At 48.5% G+C, this 19,699-nt stretch overlaps 1 protein-coding gene across 1 annotated transcript; it reads right to left on the reverse strand.

Annotated features, from left to right (window-relative positions):
• Positions 1–17,853: 17,853 nt before the first annotated feature.
• On the reverse strand, positions 17,854–19,387 carry FAM181B (family with sequence similarity 181 member B). Its single transcript, XM_061158488.1, has one exon. The coding sequence runs from the start codon at positions 19,385–19,387 to the stop codon at positions 18,104–18,106; it is 1,284 nt and encodes a 427-aa protein (XP_061014471.1). The 3' UTR covers positions 17,854–18,103.
• Between the last annotated feature and the right edge of the window lie 312 nt (positions 19,388–19,699).

Consider the following 19,699-nt stretch of genomic DNA (forward strand, 5'->3'; position numbering starts at 1 on the left):
AATTGCCCCTTCATATGGCAATGATATTGTAATCTTGTTTTCTATGGAGAAAATAGACAACAGTCTTTAGCATGGGTGACTGATTCTTTTTTCTCCTTATTTAAGGAAAATTTTTTTCACCTTCACAGCTTGTTATTTACAGTATCATGTGAAATCTTAGAATTGCTGTCAAGATTCTGGGAAACCTCTATTAATTTTCTTTCATGTGTAAATTTTAAGATTCTAAGGTATTTCAAGATTTTTTGTGCAATGATTAGCTTAAACCATCCTTGAATTGTTATATTTATTAACCAGTTTGCTGTTAATATTCTTGCTGCACTGGTGTATTTTGAGTTGTATAGTGTTTTTTCAGTTTCAGAATAATCAAGAAACAAATATTTTCTGATGTGTTCATATAACTTACAGCCCTTCAGTAAACGGATTACCAAATAATCTGAGTCTAATAGTTACTTCTATTTGAAATTTCTTCTAGTGAATTACTGCTTGGGGCATAATCTGAAAAGAATTTTGTTTCAATTCACTTCTTGTAGTCAGAATAATTTTTATTATTTTTCTCATTTACTGCTTTCATATTTGATGTTCTGTCAGTTTTACCTGTATTTTCTCTCAGTTCTTTGAAAATAACTTTAAATTTGTCAAAATAAGGTCAAATCAGAAGTCTGTAGTTTCTATAATTCAACTTTTACTGAAATGTTCCAAAACATCTTTCTGAAATCAGTCTAAAGGCATGTTAAAGTTTTATGAATTTTTTCCTATTTTATCAACTCTTCTTGTCAAAAAAAGAGGAGAAATGTATTTAGAATTGTACATGCTTTTAAAAATTACCAAGTATATTTCTCTCAGAGAGAAATTCAGCTTTGACAAAGCATCAATGAGAACTGAATATTCTATAGTTTTATGTACATAATGAATTAGAAGAAATTTGTACAGACTAGCTCTGACTCTATACATATCACACCTTGTTTCTCCTCTACTGCCCATATTGTTCCCAAACCAGGCACTTTAGAATAGATTCTATTACAACACAGTCTCTAACTGTGCACCTTCTTTTAATAAATGTACAGTGAGGGCATGAATACTCCCAGAAACCTTTTCTATGCTGAACAGCTGACAATAACAATTCTCCATGGAAGACAGAGATATAAATATATCCACGAAACTCAGACTAAACTTATCCCTGTCAGCTTCCCATTCAGTTCAGTTCAGTCACTCAGTCGTGTCCGACTCTGCGACCCCATGAATCGCAGCACGCCAGGCCTCCCCGTCCATCACAAACTCCCAGAGTTTACTCAAACTCATGTCCATCGAGTCGGTGATGCCATCCAGCCATCTCATCCTCTGTCGTCCCCTTCTCCTCCTGCCCCCAATCCCTCCCAGCATCAGGGTCTTTTCCAATGAGTCAACTCTTTGCATGAGGTGGCCGAAGTTTCAGCTTCAGCATCAGTCCTTCCAATGAACACCCAAGACTTGTCTCCTTCAGGATGGACTGGTTGGATCTCCTTGCAGTCCAAGGGACTCTCAAGAGTCTTCTCCAACACCACAGTTCAAAAGCATCAATTTTTTGGTGCTCAGCTTTCTTCACAATCCAACTCTCGCATCCATACATGACCACTGGAAAAACCATAGCCTTGACTAGATGGACCTTTATGAATCAAAAAAATTCCCATGGTCTCTCCAATAGCATCCAATACAAAGGGAAATGTGGTACAGGGGAAGCTGAAAAGGTAGGAGACAGCCATCCTTACCAGTTGCATGCAGTTAAGGACATCTTAACTTCTGCAAATTGTGCAAAACATAGCCACATGAACACATTGCCAGAGGACCACACACACACACATACAGATACACACACCCTGGGCCTTGGAAGGGTCTTGTGTAAATGAAGAGCCCTGAAAATAAGAGTTTTATTGGCTTCATGGGAAATCGGTGGTAAGGCATGGTAAACCTGTCTATTGTCGATTTGATTAGCATAACCAGCATGCACACCGGTATGAGTTAAGGTCACACTAACTTCTGTAACAAACACAAAGCTGACTTACAGCCCAAGCACATTAGAGGTTTATTTCTTGCTCATATACAGTCCAGAATAGATTTTCCTTATTGACTGGCAGTTCTCCTCTAAACAAAGACTTGGAGACCTAGTTCCTTCCACCTATGGCTCCACCTTCACTGCATGAATTCCAAGACTGCCATGCCCAATTAAATCAAACCACATAGGAGAAAAAGTATGGAGGGTCACATATGGGCAGTTTTAGGGGCTCAACCCACAAGTGAAGCATACCTCTTTTACTCACATTTCATCATCTAAAACTCAGTCACATGCATGCATCTAACCACAAACAGGGAGCTGAGAGTGGAAACTGCTTTGTAGCAGTTCAGGGCCCAGAGGTCCCCACCTTGCATGCAGCATCACTCCACAATCTGGTCTACAAGCAGAGAAGACACAACATTGCATCAATCTCTGTTTCGTGGTTGCCAGGGCAGGCACAAAGTGAAGAGAGGGAGAAAACAAATCCATTCCTTTTACCTCTACACCAGTGAAGCTACTGACCATAGAGTCCTGTGCATCTGTCATCACTAGGTGGCTCTTTAGGCCTTTGGATTCCCCAAGATTTGGTCTGAGACTGTTTCCAGTGAAGCAGGATAAAAGGATTTTCCAGCCATCTGAGCAGACATATAAACGGCCCTATTCTTCCTGGCCTCTCCCAAAGAATGGGTCTGGGCCTGCGTGTACCTCAGGGAGATTAGCAACACAGAGAAAAGAGAAGGCAGTGCAATTAAGCAGGGCACGGGGGATGTCCACTGGAGGAAGAGACACTGAGCCCACTGGGTCTGGTCAGAGTTCCGACTCCAGCCGGGATGCTCAATGCGACAGCGTCTCACACTACTTTCATCTCATGAAGTGGAGACTGTAACACTACAGACATCTCCTACAAGTTTCCGGCTTTTCCAAATGCTTTCACCAACAACCTTTCCTTTGTCCCCGTGACATCCCACTGCAGTAGGTGTTAGACACTGTTGGTCCCACTTTGCAGGTGGGGAAACAGAGGAACTAAAATGAAAACTAATTTGCCTGAGGTCACAAGGCAAGTAAGAGGCAGATGCAGAACTTGCCAGTCTTCCCATTTTTCTGTGCCCTGCATTTTAAAAACCACTGCCAATTACTTGATCCCCTTGCTCCTCACTGTGGCATCCTGATGACAAGTAGTCTCATTTGAAATGAAACTGTATTCACGTCACAGAGGAAAATACTGAGATTCAAGGAGGTCTAAGCGACCTGCCCACTTTGGCAAGACTAAGGTATAATTCACATTTCTAGATTTCCTCTTCAAACAGGCTTTTTAACCCAAACACCAAACACTGTAACTGGCCAAAAGGCCAGTTTTCTATACTTGCTCCCACATAGCATATATATATATTTAAATTCTTCTTAGATGTTTAGAAAAGGCCTTTTTCCTCTCTCCCACCAGACGTGATCCTATAATTTTGGTCAGTGTCAAAATTAGCCCAATCTTTCACATGCTCTAGTTGTACATTTTGTAAACAACTGTGTGAATGAAGAAAGTAGAAAATAAAGGTATTGACAGGGACTGAGGAGCAAGCAGGTAATAGAAGTGGGCGGTCTTCCAGTGCCCTCATGAGAAGCTTGTGACACAGAACAACAGTCCTCAGACTGGCTTCCAGCCCTGACCTTGCTGCACTGGCCACTTCAGCAGTGTTGGCGGAGCTGGGGCTGTTTCTCAAGCTGTCCCCTCACCCCGGGTGATTCAGAAGATTAGTCAGGACTGAGGATCATTCTGCTCCCATGATCTACTCTTATGAGCAGATCTTTTCCCTCAGCTAAAAGGAAATGATAATCTCATGAGAAGAAATGATACCAAACTGACCTAAAAGCCAGCTACAAGCATTAGCTCAGAGTCGGGAACCATTAAAAAGCTAACGGAACTTTGATCTTCCAAAGACTCCAGGTGAAATGGAAATAAATTCACAGTTAAGGAGGGGACTGTATCCTCTGGCCACATGATTTTCAGATTCCACGAATATTTACTAGTGTCTGAAACATGGCAGTGTTGGAGGCTGTTGACATTTCAGTTCACCTCTCAACCATCATGCAGAGACAACGGTGTCCTCCTTTCAGAGATGATACTCAAAAACAGTCAAGGGACTGACCTACCCAGTGCTTGTAAGCAGCAGAGTCAGTTACATCCCAACCGGAAACAAGGGCACTGACCATGTCCTGGAAGTCCTCCTGGCCCTTTGCTAATAACTATATACATGATTTCTAATGGTCAGACCCACCGTAAACAGCATAGAATGTTCTTATTCCCACTTTTCAGATGAGAAAACCAACACTTGGAAAGGCCCTTTAACTACCAGTGGCATCACTAGGAAAAGACAAAAATAGAATTCCTAGGTCCACCTGGGCTGTGCCCTGTGTGGGTCCGTGCCCTGTGGGTCCAAGTTGCTGTCGTTGCAGCTCTGATGGTTCCCCCACTGTTTTCTAACTCGCTCTGGGCAATTGGTGTGCAGTGACACGTAGGGGCAAAGGTAAGCCCCCCGCCCCCACCTCTACTCAGAGAAAGGACAGTCGTTAAAGTCAGGCTGCAGGCTCCCTGTTCCCTCACACCATTGTGGGGAAGAGAACGGCTGCCTCTGGCAGCCACCCATGACCTGGGCCTGTGCCAAGGGGTTTCAGATTCAGCCGGAGTTCCGGGCTACTGTTCAAATGTGTCCCGGGTTTCACTGGGCCCTTTGGTCCCCTGCCACGCAATGAAGTCCTGCTGTTTGGGGCTGACTGAGAGATTGGATTCTGGGCAGCACCCTGCACCCAGGACTTGGGTGTCCTGGGGCTCCCCGGGCACAAAGATGACCACCCACCACTGGGGCCTCGGAGGGAGGGCTGGCTGGGACAAGGACTGGAGCGCACGGTGAGGGGACGGCGCTCTCCCGCCCGCCGCTGCAAGCCCTTTGTGCCGCTTTTGTTTTGTCTTCTTGGGTAAAGGCTCCCTCCTCCATCACCCCTTTAGGAACCAGCTCATGTGAAGGGGCCGGTTAGTCACGGATTCCGAGTCATTGTGGAGGGATCGGGCGTTTTCAGTGCCGGAGCTTCCAGTGACCTCTTAAATCCTGAGATGAAAAATAAAGATAAGTCCAGAGCCCTTCCTCAGTGGATGCAGAGAAAGGACCACAGAGCCTGAGGCTCTTTTCCTGCTCTCTGTAGAGGTCTCTCTGGGCAACAGCAGTAACAATAACAGTGACAGGTTTAAAGGGGTCTTTATATAATGCCTGGGCCTCTATATACATCATCTAATGGACCCACAACCCGCTGTGATATGATTAGTGCCAACTGACAGAAGAGAAAGCTGAGACTCTGGTTTACTATTCTACCCACGGGGTTCCCTGAGAGCTCAGTTGATAAAGAATCAGCCTACAATGCAGGAGACTCCAGTCTGCTTCCTGGTCGGGAAGAGCCCCTGAAGAAGGGATAGGCTACTCACTCCAGTATTCTTGGGCTTCCCTTGTGGCTCAGCTGGTATAGAATCTGCCTGTATAGTCCATGGGGTCGCAAACAGCCGGACCCTACTGAGCGACTTTCACTTTTGCTTTTCCAAGGGCACACAGCTGAGAAGATAATGCAGGAATTCACATTCAGTTCTGTCTGGCTGCCTGACTCCAAAGATGCCCCTCAACATTCAGACCACCTAACCAGTGTAGCCAAGACCTATTCATGGTTGTTGTTCAGTCGCCCAGTCATGTCAGACTCTTTGTGACCCCATGGGCTGCAGCACGCCAGGCTCCCCTGTCCTTCAGCGTCTCTCAGAACTTGCTCAAACTCATGTCCATTGAGTGGCTAGGTAGGAGTTGCCAACTAGAGTAGGCTGGAAGAGGAAATCAACTGTGAACCCTGAGGGAGCCTCCCTTAAAAATGAGGGCCCCATTGTCTTACTTTTTCAACAATTACCATGGAATGGGTGGGTTAACCACAGTCATTTATTTCTCACAGTTCCGGAGGCTGAAAGTTTGATATCAGGGGGCCAGCAGAATAGGGTCCTTGGTAAGGCCCCTGCTTCTTTCTATGTCCTCACAGTGTGGAAAAGAGAGTGAGTGAACTTTCTGGTATCTTCTTTAATAGGCACTAATTCCATTCATAAAGAACTCCACCCTTATGACCTAATTAACTCCTAAAGGCCCCATCTCCAAATACCACCACACTGGAGATTAAGGTTTCAACATATAGACTTGGGGGAGGACACACACAGTCAATCCATAACACTCATAGTTCAGGCAAAGGCTTTAAAAGGAAAAGCTGATTACCCAAGTAGATCTTAGAAAGAGAGGAAGGAGAGTATCTGTGCTGTTGGGTCCCTGAGGCAATCGTTCTGGACAAGTCCCAGCCTAGAGCTCCTGGGAGGGGACTGTCTTCCCACAGTGCACATGGGACCTTTGCAGCAAATGGGGTCAGCTGCACCCACAGATCTGTTAAGACAAGTTTCCATTGGTGAAACCCAGGGTGAGAGCTGCCTATATAGTGTTTTTGTACAAATTTTAAAAAGAAGAAGGCATCCCCTTTTGGGTGCCCAGTTTAGTGGCCCAAGAATCAGCATGGGCTGGATTTTAGTTTCCACTCATCTCCTTGGCTGTGCAAACTCCACAGTGTATATGTGATCTGTATCACTCAGTGAAACCGAGTTGATGACAAGCAATGGCAGTAGCAGATTTATCAGACCCCAGTTCTAGACCCACTAGAACAGCAAAGCCAGCCTGGATCCCCTTTTGGACTAAGTATCTATTGGGTCATGTCAGCCTCCAGGTTCTGGTATGCTCTGGGGAGAAGGGAAGACTCTAGCAGAGAGATAGTAAGAATTCAAACAAATGAGGCAGTAGGTATTTGAGCAGTCAGTTACACATAAAGAAACCTAGTTGTACTTGTCCCCAGTTTTGCGGATTTGTTTGTACAAGCTAGACCATTCCAAGTTCCTTCATACTGGGTACTGTTCTTGCGTTCCTGTCTTCTGTGACCATGTGTGTGTGCCCGGTTGCTCAGTCATGTCCGACTCTTTACAGTCCCATGGACTGTAGCCCACCACATTCCTCTGTCCATGGCGATTCTCCAAGCAAGGATGTTGGAGTGGGTTACCACGCCTTCCTCCAGGGGATCTTCCTGACCCAGGGATCGAACCTGTGACCACAGATAATGGGAATTCTCATGGTCAGGCATGAACTGCTTGATGGAAACAATTGAACTTAAGCATAATGCATGATCCTTCTAATGGACTGTTGAACTTGATTTGCTAATATTTTGTTGAGGATTTTATTTCAATATTCCTCAGGGATATTGACCTCTAATTTTCTTTCCTTGTAGTGTTCTCTGGCTTTGATATGTCTATGAAAAAAATGTTGCTGGCCATATCAGTAAACAAAAGATATTGTAGCCATCAAGCCACTACAGCCTCCCAGATGGTGAGCCCTGAAGGGATTCAGGATGGAGACAAATGCACTGTCCACTGCCAAGCCCTCAGCCTCTGCAGTCTCCTCCAGCTGTTCAGACCAAGGGGATTCAGGGTGAGAAAGCACAGGATTCTGGCCCCCAGGTAGCTGAGGTGCTTATCAAGGGAATGATTTCAGTAAGCCCAGACCCTTGCATCTTCCCATATGTAGAAAAGTACTAAATTCCTTAACTGGAGAATTAACATGTGTGTGTGTGTGTGTGTGTGTGTGTGTGTGTGCGCGCGCCTGCTAAGTTGCTTCAAGTCGTGTCTGACTCTTTGTGACCCAGTGGACTGTAGCCACCACAGTGGACTGTCCATGGGATTCTCCAGGCAAGAACACAGGAGTAGGTTGCCACGCCCTCCCCTAGGGGCTCTTCCCAACCAACTGATCAAACCCACATCTCTTACATCTCCTGCATTGGCAAGTGGTTCCACCTGAGATATCTGGTTTTCTTTAATTACTAGTAATCTTTTGATGTTCCGACCTAGTCTTCGTTGCAAAAACTGCTATATATCCTGGCTCCTCCCTTACCTCTTTGGAAGCAGTCTCTGAGATGCTGTGTCCTGGATTTAAGCCCTCAGTTTTACCCATGGAATAAAGCATAATTTTCCACATTTAGGCTGTGCTTTTTTTCTTTAAGTTGTCAGGTATCAGGGAGATGCCAGCCTCATACAATGCAGCTGGCTTGACGATATGATCAGACAGAGCCACGAGCTGTGCCCCTTAGATGGGTAGGGCCACAGGCTGTAATCCACAACTGGACAGGGTGCTGGCTGTGCCATGCGGTGGGGCTGCCTCCCTGACTGGGCTGGGCCACCAACAATGCTCAATAATCAACCTGGGCCTTCACCTCTGAGACTGGGAAGGGTCAGGACCCCACCTCCCCAGCTGGGCGGGGCCACAATCTGTGCTCTGATGCTAGGCAGGGCTGCTGGCCTGGCTCCCTGCCCAAACAGGGCAGCAAACTGGGCTCAGAGGCTGCTCAGGGTCTCTCGCCAGGCTCTCTTGTCAAGCAGAACTGGAGGCTACGCTCAGCAAACAGTCAGGGCTGGGGGCTTGGCACCCTGTCTGGGTGGGGCCATAGGATGAGATCTACAGCCAGGCAGCCCTTTGGCTGTGGACCCAACTGAAGCAGAACTGCCGACAGAATTCCCTGGCCAGAGAGGGCCACAGCTCAGCTCTTTGGATAAGCAGGACCACTGGCTGAGCTCTCTGTACAGGTGCCACCACCGGAAGGAACACAGTCAGCCAAGATCCACCTGCTGTGTGCTGTGATCCTCATCCCCAGCTTCCTCTCTAGCTGACCCCCAGTCATCTAACCCTACTGATTTACACCACCCCCACCAGGGATTCCCAGGAGATAAGATAGGGCAAGTGGCCCTCCTGGGAGGCATCCTAGAACTCTGAGGAAGCTGGATGTCAACCCTGAACTCTCTTCCTCCATCAGGAGAAGATGGAGGCCCTGGGGGACCCTTTACAGAGCAATGCCGGCCTTGCAATCAATGCTGGTGATGCAAAGTGAAGTCCTGCTCTTCCAATGCATTGTTTCCTGGTTTCTGTGATCCCAGGGAATGCCTCAGACCCACTTCTGGGTTCTAGAATCTTCACAGAGGCATCTTATTGTGCACAGTTGCTAGTTGGTCTTTCTGTGAAAGAGACGGAAGGAGCCACCTCTTCCACCATCTCACTGACATCCCTCCCTCCTGACTGATATGTCTTTATTATTATTTCCTGCCTTGAAAAAAAAGTCATTCTTACACTGCTGCCAAACAAATAGAATCATGATGTATACAGTTAATTTCATCTTTGTGTGTGCTCAGTCACGTCTGGCTCTTTGCAACACTATGGACTGTAGCCCGCCAGGCTCCTCTGTCCATGGGATTCTCCAGTCAAGAATATTGGAGTGGGTTGACCTACCCTCCTCCAGAGGATCTCCCCAATCCAGAAATCAAACCTACAACTCTTGTGTCTCCTGCATTGCAGATAGATTCTTTACCCACTGAGTCACCTGGGAAGCCCCTAATTTCATGTTTTTAACAATTCTACTAATTTCTGACTTTAACAAAAACTTCCCCTTCTGGAAAATGAAAAGTGGTGGTCTTTCATGGGGTAAATATTACAAAGGCAATAAAACAGGGCTAGAGACATTGATGAGGACCAGGGTTGAATAGCAGCTTAGACACAAGGTCCCAGAGGCAAGTGGGACTTGAACTTGGAAATCTGTTGGGGGCAAAAGAGGTTGAGAGGGGCAGGTGAGACACTCAGCACTATTAGAATCCAGAAACAGCAGTCACATGAAAAGCAGTATCTTAGCTCCAAGCCATCCTCAGAGGCATCTTGAAGCAGTGGCTGGAGCTGGCAGAGCATTTGGTAGCAGGGAAGGACAGAGTCTGTCCAATAGCAAGGAGAGCCAGCAATTTGTTCACACGGTAAGCCTCTGAGTCCCTGTAGGTCAGACACAGGCAGTCCCTGGAGGCACAGCAATGAAGGGGACTTACACAGTGCCTGGGCTCACAAGCCTCAAGTCTAGTGAAGACAAAGGGCCAGGCCCCCACTGAGCGAACTGGGCATCCTGACAGAGCTCCAGAACACAGTGGAACCTGAGTGAGAGACAGGACGGAAGCGGTGCCACACAGATCAGACACACAGGGAGGAGGGCAGGGGAAAGGTGTCCCGTCTGAGCACACAGACGCCTGCTCGCTTCTCTGCCACCATCACTGGGCCAGTGGACCCACCTCCTGGTGAGGAGCAGACCCCCTAGGCCCTGGCAGAATAGGTTCTTCCTGGCCCAGAGGCTGAGTATTCGCAACCAAGTGATGCTGGATGCAATGAGGTTCAACAATAGCCTCAGAGTGCGTAACAAGTGGGAAGAGACACAGGAGACGCAGGTTTGGAACCTGGATCAGGAAGATCCCGTGGAGGAGGACATGGCAACCCACTCAGTATTCTTGCCTGAAGAATCCAACGGACAGAGGAGCCTGGCGGGTTACAGTCCACAGGGTCGCGGAGTCAGACACGACCGAGCATGCACACACGCCATGAGTCAGCACTCTGTCAGATGCACCTCATTCTGTCAAGCCTGGGCATGCCCTGAAACTCTCTGCCTGCTCCTAATATTCTTCAGTCTGTTGAGAGCCCACCCCTCAAATTGCGGACAGCTCCGAGAGGCTGTGTTACGTCTGTTCCGAGCCCCTTTCCTAGTATTCCGCTAAAATGAAATCAAATCAAATCAAATGAGATAAAATAAAACAAGATAAGGTATGGTTACATAAGTCTTGTGTAAGTCCACATACACACACACACAAAACAACTTTGTGTGGCACAATAAGTAGGATTTAACTTTGCTTGCCATAGTGTTCATTCCTTTATGAGTTTCCTAGGACTGCTATAACAAAGTGCCACAAACCAACTGATGGCTTCGAACGATAGCAATGTACCGACTCACAGACCTAGAGGCTAGCAGTCTGAAATCAAGATGTCAGCAGGGTCTCCGTGAAGGTGCTGGTGAAACACGCTTCCTGGCCTCTTCTAGTTTCTGCTATTTGTGGGCAACCTCTGGCATGCCTTAGCTTACAGACACACCATTCCAATCACATGGCTATCTTCTCCCTGCATATCTTCACAGTCTTCCCTCTGCATCTAACTCTGGGTCCAAATTTCTCCTTTTTATAGGACACCAGTCATACTGGAATAGCTCCCACCCTAGTGACTTCATTTTAATATGATAATGTCTGATGAGTTAAGACCCTATTTCCAAATGAGGTCACATTCTGAGGGTTTGTCTGCGAGTTAGGACTTTTGAGGGAATACAATCTAATCCATAACATTTATTCTAGGTAATATGTGGATCTTGAGACTGTTGTCAAAAATCTAGCCAGGTATTCTTCTTCCTCCTCCTCCCCCCTCCCTCTCCTTCCCTACCATCACATTCTATGAAAAAATAAATATGATTTTTCTCAACTTGGAATATGTTTCTAAGAACATCACATTTTGAAAGTGAAAAAAAAAAATAGCCTGCCTATACTATTCATTTAGGAATTAAACTAGCTAGTACTTGGTGACATCTCTGAGATTATTTTCCTGTATTGCTTCTTCACTCTTATATTGGCACTAAACATCTCCTATAATTTGAACTAACTGTTCAACCCGATTTTAGACTCATTGAGAACAGGGCCTCTAGTTATGGTTACTCTCACAGAAGAAAATTCTGGTCACACTGGATAGATGAAACAAATGACTGAAAGCATGTCATAACATCCTCTATGCCTGCCACCAAATGCACTTTTTTTTTTAAAGTCACTCAGTCATGCCCAACTCTTTGCAACCCCATGGACTGTACATTCCACAGAATTCTCCAGGCCAGAATAGTGGAGTGGGTGGCCTTTCCCTTCTCCAGCGGATCTTCCCAACTCAGGGATCAAACCAAGGTCTCCCGCACTACAGGCTGATTCTTTACCAGCTGAGCCACAAGGGAAGCCCAAGAATATGGGAGTGGGTAGCTTATCCCTTCTCCAGCAGATCTTTCCAACCCAGGAATCGAATCGGGGTTTCCTGCATTGCAGGCAGATTCTTTACCAACCAAGCTATCAGGGAAGCCCTACCACCAAGTGCACGGCTCCAGGCAAAATAACCTTGCCCTGGGGTTCAACAAAATTACTAGCAGAGTTGTTCTTGCCACATACATAAAGCCTGTCACAATTAGGGTTTCCACAGAAAGTAGGCTCTCTTTGAACATGAGCTCTTTAGCAAATAGTGGCATATGGCCATTTGACCATATGCCTGCCGTAAGTCTGGGAGAAGCTCAAATATGAAGTTTCTTTTTCAACTTTAAAGCCCCATACAATTCACTCAATAACCATTTATTTTTATTAGATGTAATTATTGTCAAATTCCAGAAAATGATAGGAATGCAGAGGTGACTACCGTCCTCTATAGACAAGTCAGAGGAATAAATAACTGCTATTACAATAGTATGATTAACTGTAAGAAGATAAGCCTGGGGGTCTTGGAGTAGCATAGCTGATTCCAGAGTAGAGGCACTTAACTGATTCAGAGAGGTTTTAAGAGGTGACACTTAAGCTGAGAATGACAAGTTTAGTGGAAACTAACAAGCAGAGAAAATGGGATTGCATTCCAGGTATAGGCAGAAGAGGGGTAAATTCATGAAAGTGCCATAGATATAGCGCATTCAAGCACCTATCTACAGTTGGTACTAGATTCCTACAACGTGGAGACTAGAGGGGAGTGGGAGCGACTGGAGTAGTGACTAGAGAGGCTGACAGGACCCGTGTGTTTGAGCTACCAATTCTGAACTTTACCTTGGAAGTGACAAAAAACCACTGAAGGATTATAAGCAAAGGAGTGATGACACAGAGTTGCTTCTTTAGCACTAACACATCATCCAGCAATGAGGAGGATGAATTAAAGGATGGGGAGTTCAGAGGCAGCGAGGTCTTTAGACCATTGCAAGAGGTGAGGTGAGGGGTGATGAGGACCCCAACTAAGGAAGGGGCTGGGACGGAAGAGGAGAGGAGACACAGAAAAGGGCGTTTCCAACTGCAGGCCCAACCTACTAGTGAGTTGTAACAGCAGCCAACGGATAATAGCCAGGCTTTATTAACAAATTGAAAAAAATATATTGATCTGCCACGTGGCTCCTACATGAATCAGGGCTTTGTGAAGAAAGAAAAAAAACACACAACTTCAATTATCTACCGAAACAGATCATTGAATATTAATACAGATAATAATCTGCTGTGATTTAAATTATTAAATATGGGTGTGTTTGTATGAATATAGTTATATTGAGCCAGGATATAAAATTAAGTTTTTCTGAAGATCATGAATAAAAATATTTGAAACATACTGACTTAGAGACTAGTTCAGAATAGGCGTTGGTAACCATCTGAACAGGATGAGAGGCTATAAGAAAAAAATGTGGCTAGGTTGACAGTAGCTACTCAGGTATGTTTAACTTCGGGACACAAAGTTGAAGGAGTTCATGCCCCACCCCACCCCCCTGAGAAGCTATACAGGAAATAAACGGGAAACTGGCTCTAGGATGGAGGAAAGAAGCTGAGGCTGCAACCAGAGATCTGGGGGTTGTCAGGGCATTAGTGACCAAGCAAGCCTTGGGAAGCGCCACCCTCACATGGAGAGAATATGTGGAGTGTGAAGAGCAAAGGGCAGAAGTGAGGGCACCCTGAGGCTCACCAGATGTGACAGCACCAGCAAGGAGAGGAAGCGGTCCTGGCCAGAAAGTGAGGAGGGAAACCAGGCCTCCAAAAACCCAAGAAGTGTTTCAGGAAGATGGAGCCCAGCTGTTCAGATGCAGCACAAAGGCCATGAATGCTTGAGAACAGAGACCCTACAGTTGGTAACTGGGGCTTCATGAGAACAGTCTGGGGGAAATAACGGGCAGAAGTAGGCTTCCCTGGCGGCTCAGACGGTAAAGAGTCTGCCTGCAGTGCAGGAGACCCAGGTTCGACCCCTGGGTCAGGAAGATCCTCTGGAGAAGGATCTTCCACTCCAGTATTCATGCCTGGAAAATCCCATGGACGGAGGAGCTTGGCAGGCTACAGTCCATGGGGTCGCAAAGAATCGGACACAGCTGAGCGACTTCACTTCACTTCAGTGGGCAGAAGTAGAGTGACTAACTGTACCAGTTTACCCAAGATTGGGGGTTTCTTGCTCCATGGCACTTTCAGTGCTAAAACTGGACAGTCCTATGCAAACTGGGATGGTTGGTCACCTTAGGACTCAAAATAGTTAAGGTTTAAGTAGCAGGTGAGATGGAGGCCAAAAGTATGGATTCTTTTTCTGAGAGACTCCAACTCTAAAAAGAAGAATGTAGAGTAATATTCCCTCTAGAGAAAGAAATAGGATCAACAGTTTTTCACTTCTTTATTCTTCCTCTTTCTTATTTTTAAAGCCATGCCAAAGGCTTAGTTCTACAATGAAAGGAACAAGTGAGGATGAGGTTGGATCTGTAAGAGACTAGGGATAATTGATGGAGCAGCATCTTGTCCTCAAGGAGCAGAAGGGGCAGATGCTGAGTCCTGAAGGAAGGAGAAGGTCCCACCTGCTTGAGAGAAAATTCCATGTGTGAAAGTGGGGATGGGAAATCGAGGGGGGTTACAACAGATGCTTTCCATCTTGTCAGGACGTGGATTGAGGAGATGGGTGGGACTGAGGCTTGAAGGGAGATGAGCAAAAGCGTGGAAGAGCTCTTCAGATGTAAGAAAACTAAAACACATTCCAGGAAACAAGGAATGCCCAGCTGAGATGGGGAGTCATGAATATGCAGAGTACAATGTAATTATTATTACTAACTAAGCTAAGGTCCCCAGCCTGTCCAAAGTCATACAACTGCAAGCATATTATAACATATTTCCAGTCTTGGAAAACATCTGTTGCTGTTGTTTATAGTCGCTGAGTCATGTCCAACGCTTCGTGGCCCCATGGACTATAGCCCACCAAGCTCCTCTATCCACAGGATTTTCCAGGCAAGAATACTGGAGTGGGCTGCCATTTCCTTCTTCAGGGGATCTTCTCAACCCAGGGATTAAACCCACATCTCCTGCATTACAGGTAGATTCTTTACCATTGAGCCACCAGGAAAGCCCCTTGAAAAACAAAATCTACCATTGCACTTAAGAAGAATTGTCTATGGGCAAGTATATGGTTAAACAGGAGACAAAAATACTTGCTAAACAGGCTTCAGGAAAAAATGACACAAGAGAGAAAGCAACAGTGTGTTCAGCCTTTGGCAGGACTGTCACTAACTGGGCGCTCCTCACAGTACTGCAGTAGGGGGAACAATCAGACGCGTGTGATCTCAGGTTGGAAAGTAAGGCAGGGAGCAGAATCAGAGATGGGGCAATTTGGAACCTACAGAGGGGCCAAGCACACATTCCTGGCACCCTGGATGGCTTGGCACCTTGACCTAAAGCCAAGTCTTGGCTGCCTGATACTAAGAACTCTCTGTCCTTCTTGGTGGGCATTTATACATACCCTATGCCAAATCCCCATGATAATCCTTTGAGATAGTTCTCCAGCTTTGCCAATGGGGAAGACTGTGTTTCAATATGGTTAACTAGTCCATGACTGGTAAATTAGCAGGGATGAGGTGTAGCTAAGCTGACTGATTTAGCCCCTCCCTTTGCCCTTCTTTCTTTTCACCCGTAACAGTAAAGATAATAACAATATCTAAGCAGAGACCTTTGTAAGGATTAAATGAGATCATGGATGTGAAAGTGCCAGGGACCCCCACAGATGCTGTTCATTTATTTGTCTAGCACAGTGGTTTTCAACTGGTAGCAATTTTGCCCCCAGGAGATCTGTGGCAATGGGGATATTTTTGATTGTCACAAGTAGGGGAGTGCTATTGGTCTCTAGTGGGTACAGGCCAAGGATGCTGCTAAAAATTCTACTGTGCACAACCCCCACAACAAAAAATTCACCTGCCCAAAATGTCAGTGGTGAGGAAGACCCCTGCTAGCAGCATAATGCAGGGGACTGGGAATCACATACGCTAACAAATCACAACAGGGTCTCACAAGTAACAGGTCACAGTGATAGGATGCTTGTAGATCTGGATCTTGGACCCACTACTTGCTTTGGGGAAGTTATTTAACCTGTCTGCACCTTACCTTTCAAATGGGGATCATAATAGCATCAGGTCATCTCAACAAGTTAAATTGTTGCTGAATAATTTTCTGCTAGCACAATGAAATTACTCACTCGTCACCACCTTGAAATTTAATAGTCACCAAGTGTCTGAAGATGCCAAGAGTTCTTTTCAGTTAGCAAGGCTCACTGCTGCATTTCCTGTGGTGCCTTCTCAAGACAGCTTTTCTTCAGAAGAGAGTGACTTAAGGATAGCATTGAAAGTTGTCTGCCATGGCTCAATACCATTTGTTCTTTCCCCAAATTGTTTTCTGAAAAGATGGCAGTATTTTTGACTTACACAAACACTGACCTAGATTCTAAAATCCTTTGCCTAACACTGGGTTTCAACTTTCTCCCAGGCAGACACTCTTACCCTCTATCTCGGCTACCTGAACAGAAGCAGCTCTCTGCTCTACAATATAACGAGTAGGCAATATCCTGTATTGAAGGGGTGTTGGTCTCTTGACGTTTTCACCGGAAACGTCTACAGAACTGAAGGGCTCCCTTTTGGCTTTCCAGCGGCTCACTTTCCACCCAGGCTTTCCTCCTCTGCCCCTCAACCATCCTGCTATGCTGCCACTTCATGGCTGGTTAAAACACGTCTTTCCCCCAATCTCCCTCTGATGATCAGATCAGACTACTCTCCAGGGCTCCTTCAGATTCCATTCATCAAACCTGCTATCCAGGGAAGACTCCTTTGGAAACTTCACACTTTCTCTACTCCCCTTCTTGGAGGGACTGTGGGCCTAGGGAGTGAGGAAGCACAGACAGGCAGAAACCAACAGAGAGAGGAGCTGAGCGGCAGGAAAGAGGGTAGAGAGAGTACAGCTTGTAAGGGAAACAGCAAACAGATCAGCCAGCAAAGAGCATGGGACTCACACCCCTAATGGCTTCCATGTGTAGAAAACATTTATCTATGTGTATAAAATCCATATACCTGCAGAACCAATCCAACAATGGGGGGTGGGGTAGGCTCAAGGCATGTTCTGTATTTTCCCTCTGAGTTACCCAGCAAGCTGTAAAACAGTGAAAACCGGAGAGGCATTGTCATCCCCACCCTCTCAGATAAGGAACCTCGAATGCAAAGATGTTATAACTGGCCTAGTCTCCACCTCCCACAGTGGCTGAAGCATGGGAAAAGGAGAGAAATAGACTCCGGGTTTGCTAAATTTCTCCCATACCAGAAATTTGCAAGAAAAGCCCATAGGAAAAAAATATCAGGGAGAGCAATGAGAGTCCAGAAAAAGAAAAATGAACAACAGCACTGATAAGAATGGGAGAGATAAAGAGACAGAAGAAACAAGGAACCAGAAGAAAAACTGGCGGAAAAATGACAGAGACCGACCCCGGCCCCCATCCGGGGAGCAGTAAGGGAGGGTCGCGGTGGCCCACTGGCCTCACGTCCTCAATAACACTGTCACTAAAAAGGCAAAGAGACCACACAGGAAACCATCCTCTAAGAAGACACCCAAATCAATAACAACATACCTCTGCTCCGTTCTTTTCAATACAGACTTTAATGCACAACGCGCTCAAAGGGGAGGAAAGGAGAGCCCAGAGCACTATCCGGAAGGGGCTGTTACACTAAACACGCTAACCTTCTGATGAAAGGTTGACTAAGGGACTGGGGGCTGCAGAAGCCACCGCCTGCCCTTTCCGTCATCCCCACCCTTCCCCGATCCCGTCTCGGTTTCTTGGCTCAACTGATTCGGTAAGAACCTATCAACGGCTTTTTTTTTGTTTGCTTTTAAACACGAGGCTGTGGATAAAACAACCCCCAACTCCTTTGCATCTCTTTTTCTGAAGTTTCTTTTATTAATCGAATTTTTAAAATCCCGTTTCAACTCCACGTGCATGTGACGGTCGTTCTTTAGGCTCGAGAGAGACCCAGAGCGGGGAGCCCCAAGCGCAGTGTCTACTGGGGGAGAAGGGTGCTGCGCAGTCAATCCCGGGGCGCCCCCTCCTCCCCGGGCGCCCCTTCCCAAGCCCCGTCGGGCCTCCAAAGGCCGGCGAACGCCGTGCGGCTGTAGCCCGCGCTGTAGTCGTAGGACACCTGTTGGGGCGGCGGCGGCGGCGCCGGGGGCAGAGCGCAGTCTGAGAAGAAGGGGGCGAACGAGGCCAAGAGGCCGGGCCCGTCGTCCCCGCCCGGAGAGTCCGCGGCAGCGGGGTACACGGAGCGCAAGGGCTCGTTCAAGGTCAAGCCACCGCGGGGCGCGGGCAGGGGCGGCTTCTTGGTCGCGGGGCCGCCCGGGGCGCTCCAGGGCTCGGGGTACAGTAGGCTCCCCACCATCGCGGGCTGGGGCTCAAACAGGCCGGGCTCCAGCTCCGGGGGTCCCCGCAGGACGGCGGCCCCGGCGGGGAACACATCGAGAGGCTCCGCGGCAAGTAAGGCACCCGCTTCGGTGCCCGCGCCGTAGTCGGGCCCCAGAAGCTCGAAGAACTCGGCGGCCTCTGAGCCCTTCTCCAAGTCGCCCAGGCTCACGCCGGGCACCGACGGGCCGCACCCGCCGCCGCCGCCGCCGCCGCCCGGCCGGGACGGCTCGGTGAAGAAGGACGGCGGCAGGTTGCGGGCCCGCAGCGGGACCTTCCTGGCGCCGGGGACCGCCGGGCCGCCCGCGGAGCCGGCCGCGTCCCCGCCCACGAGCCCGGCAGCGGGCGCCGCCTCCGCAGCCCCGGCCGGATCGGCGCCCCCAGGGACGTGGCGCAGCGAGTCGAAGAGCGCGGCCAGGCTCCGGCTTTGCAGGCTGGCGGCCGCCGCGGCCTGCGACGCCTCCCGCCGGGGAGCCGCCTTGCCGTGGGCCGGGACCGGGACCGTCTGGGAGCCGGCGGCGGCGCCGGCGAGCGGCCGCTTGGCCGGCGTGTCGGCGGCGCCTGGGGAGGGCGGGCCCGGGGGCGCGGCGCCCATGAGGCCACTGCAGCGCTTGATCTGCTTCTGCAGGTACTTGCGGTGGTTCACCTTCCGCTTCGACTTGCCGGGCTTGTCCAGGGCCAGCTTGATGTTGCTAGACGCGGAATCGATGAAGCTGAGCAGGTCGCGGGTGGCCTCGCGCGCGTCCCCGCTCTCGGCGCCCGCCAGCAGCGCGCCCGCCGGCGTCCCGGTCTCCTCATCCTCGAAACAGCAGCCCTTGTCCAGGGCTCCGAAGGCGCCTCCCAGCCCGTCCGGGGAGCCCCCGAAGCCGAAGGGGACGAAGGGGTGCGTGCTGAGGAGCGCCGCCTGGACTGCCATCGCCTCCGCTCCCGGGCGGCCCGTGCGCCCCCGGCCGCTTCCCGCCCGCCGCCCAGGCCCGGCTGCCGCCCTGGCGCGGTGCGCGCGGGGTAGCTTCCTCGCTCGGGGCCGGCTCGCTGCTCGGCCTCCCGGGGGAGCTCATTAGGTCTTGTAAGCGAGGGGCGGAGGGAGGGAGCGCGCGGCGACCGCCCCGGTGGCGAAGGGGAGGGGCTTACTTAGCGGGGCTTAGCCAAGGAGTGGGGGCAAAGGGGTCGCTTTTCTAGTTTTCTAGGCTTTCTCGTGCTCATCTCCTTAACCCCTTAGTTTCCCTTC

The sequence above is a fragment of the Dama dama genome, chromosome 2, assembly GCF_033118175.1.
Source record: "Dama dama isolate Ldn47 chromosome 2, ASM3311817v1, whole genome shotgun sequence".
NCBI lineage: Eukaryota > Metazoa > Chordata > Mammalia > Artiodactyla > Cervidae > Dama > Dama dama.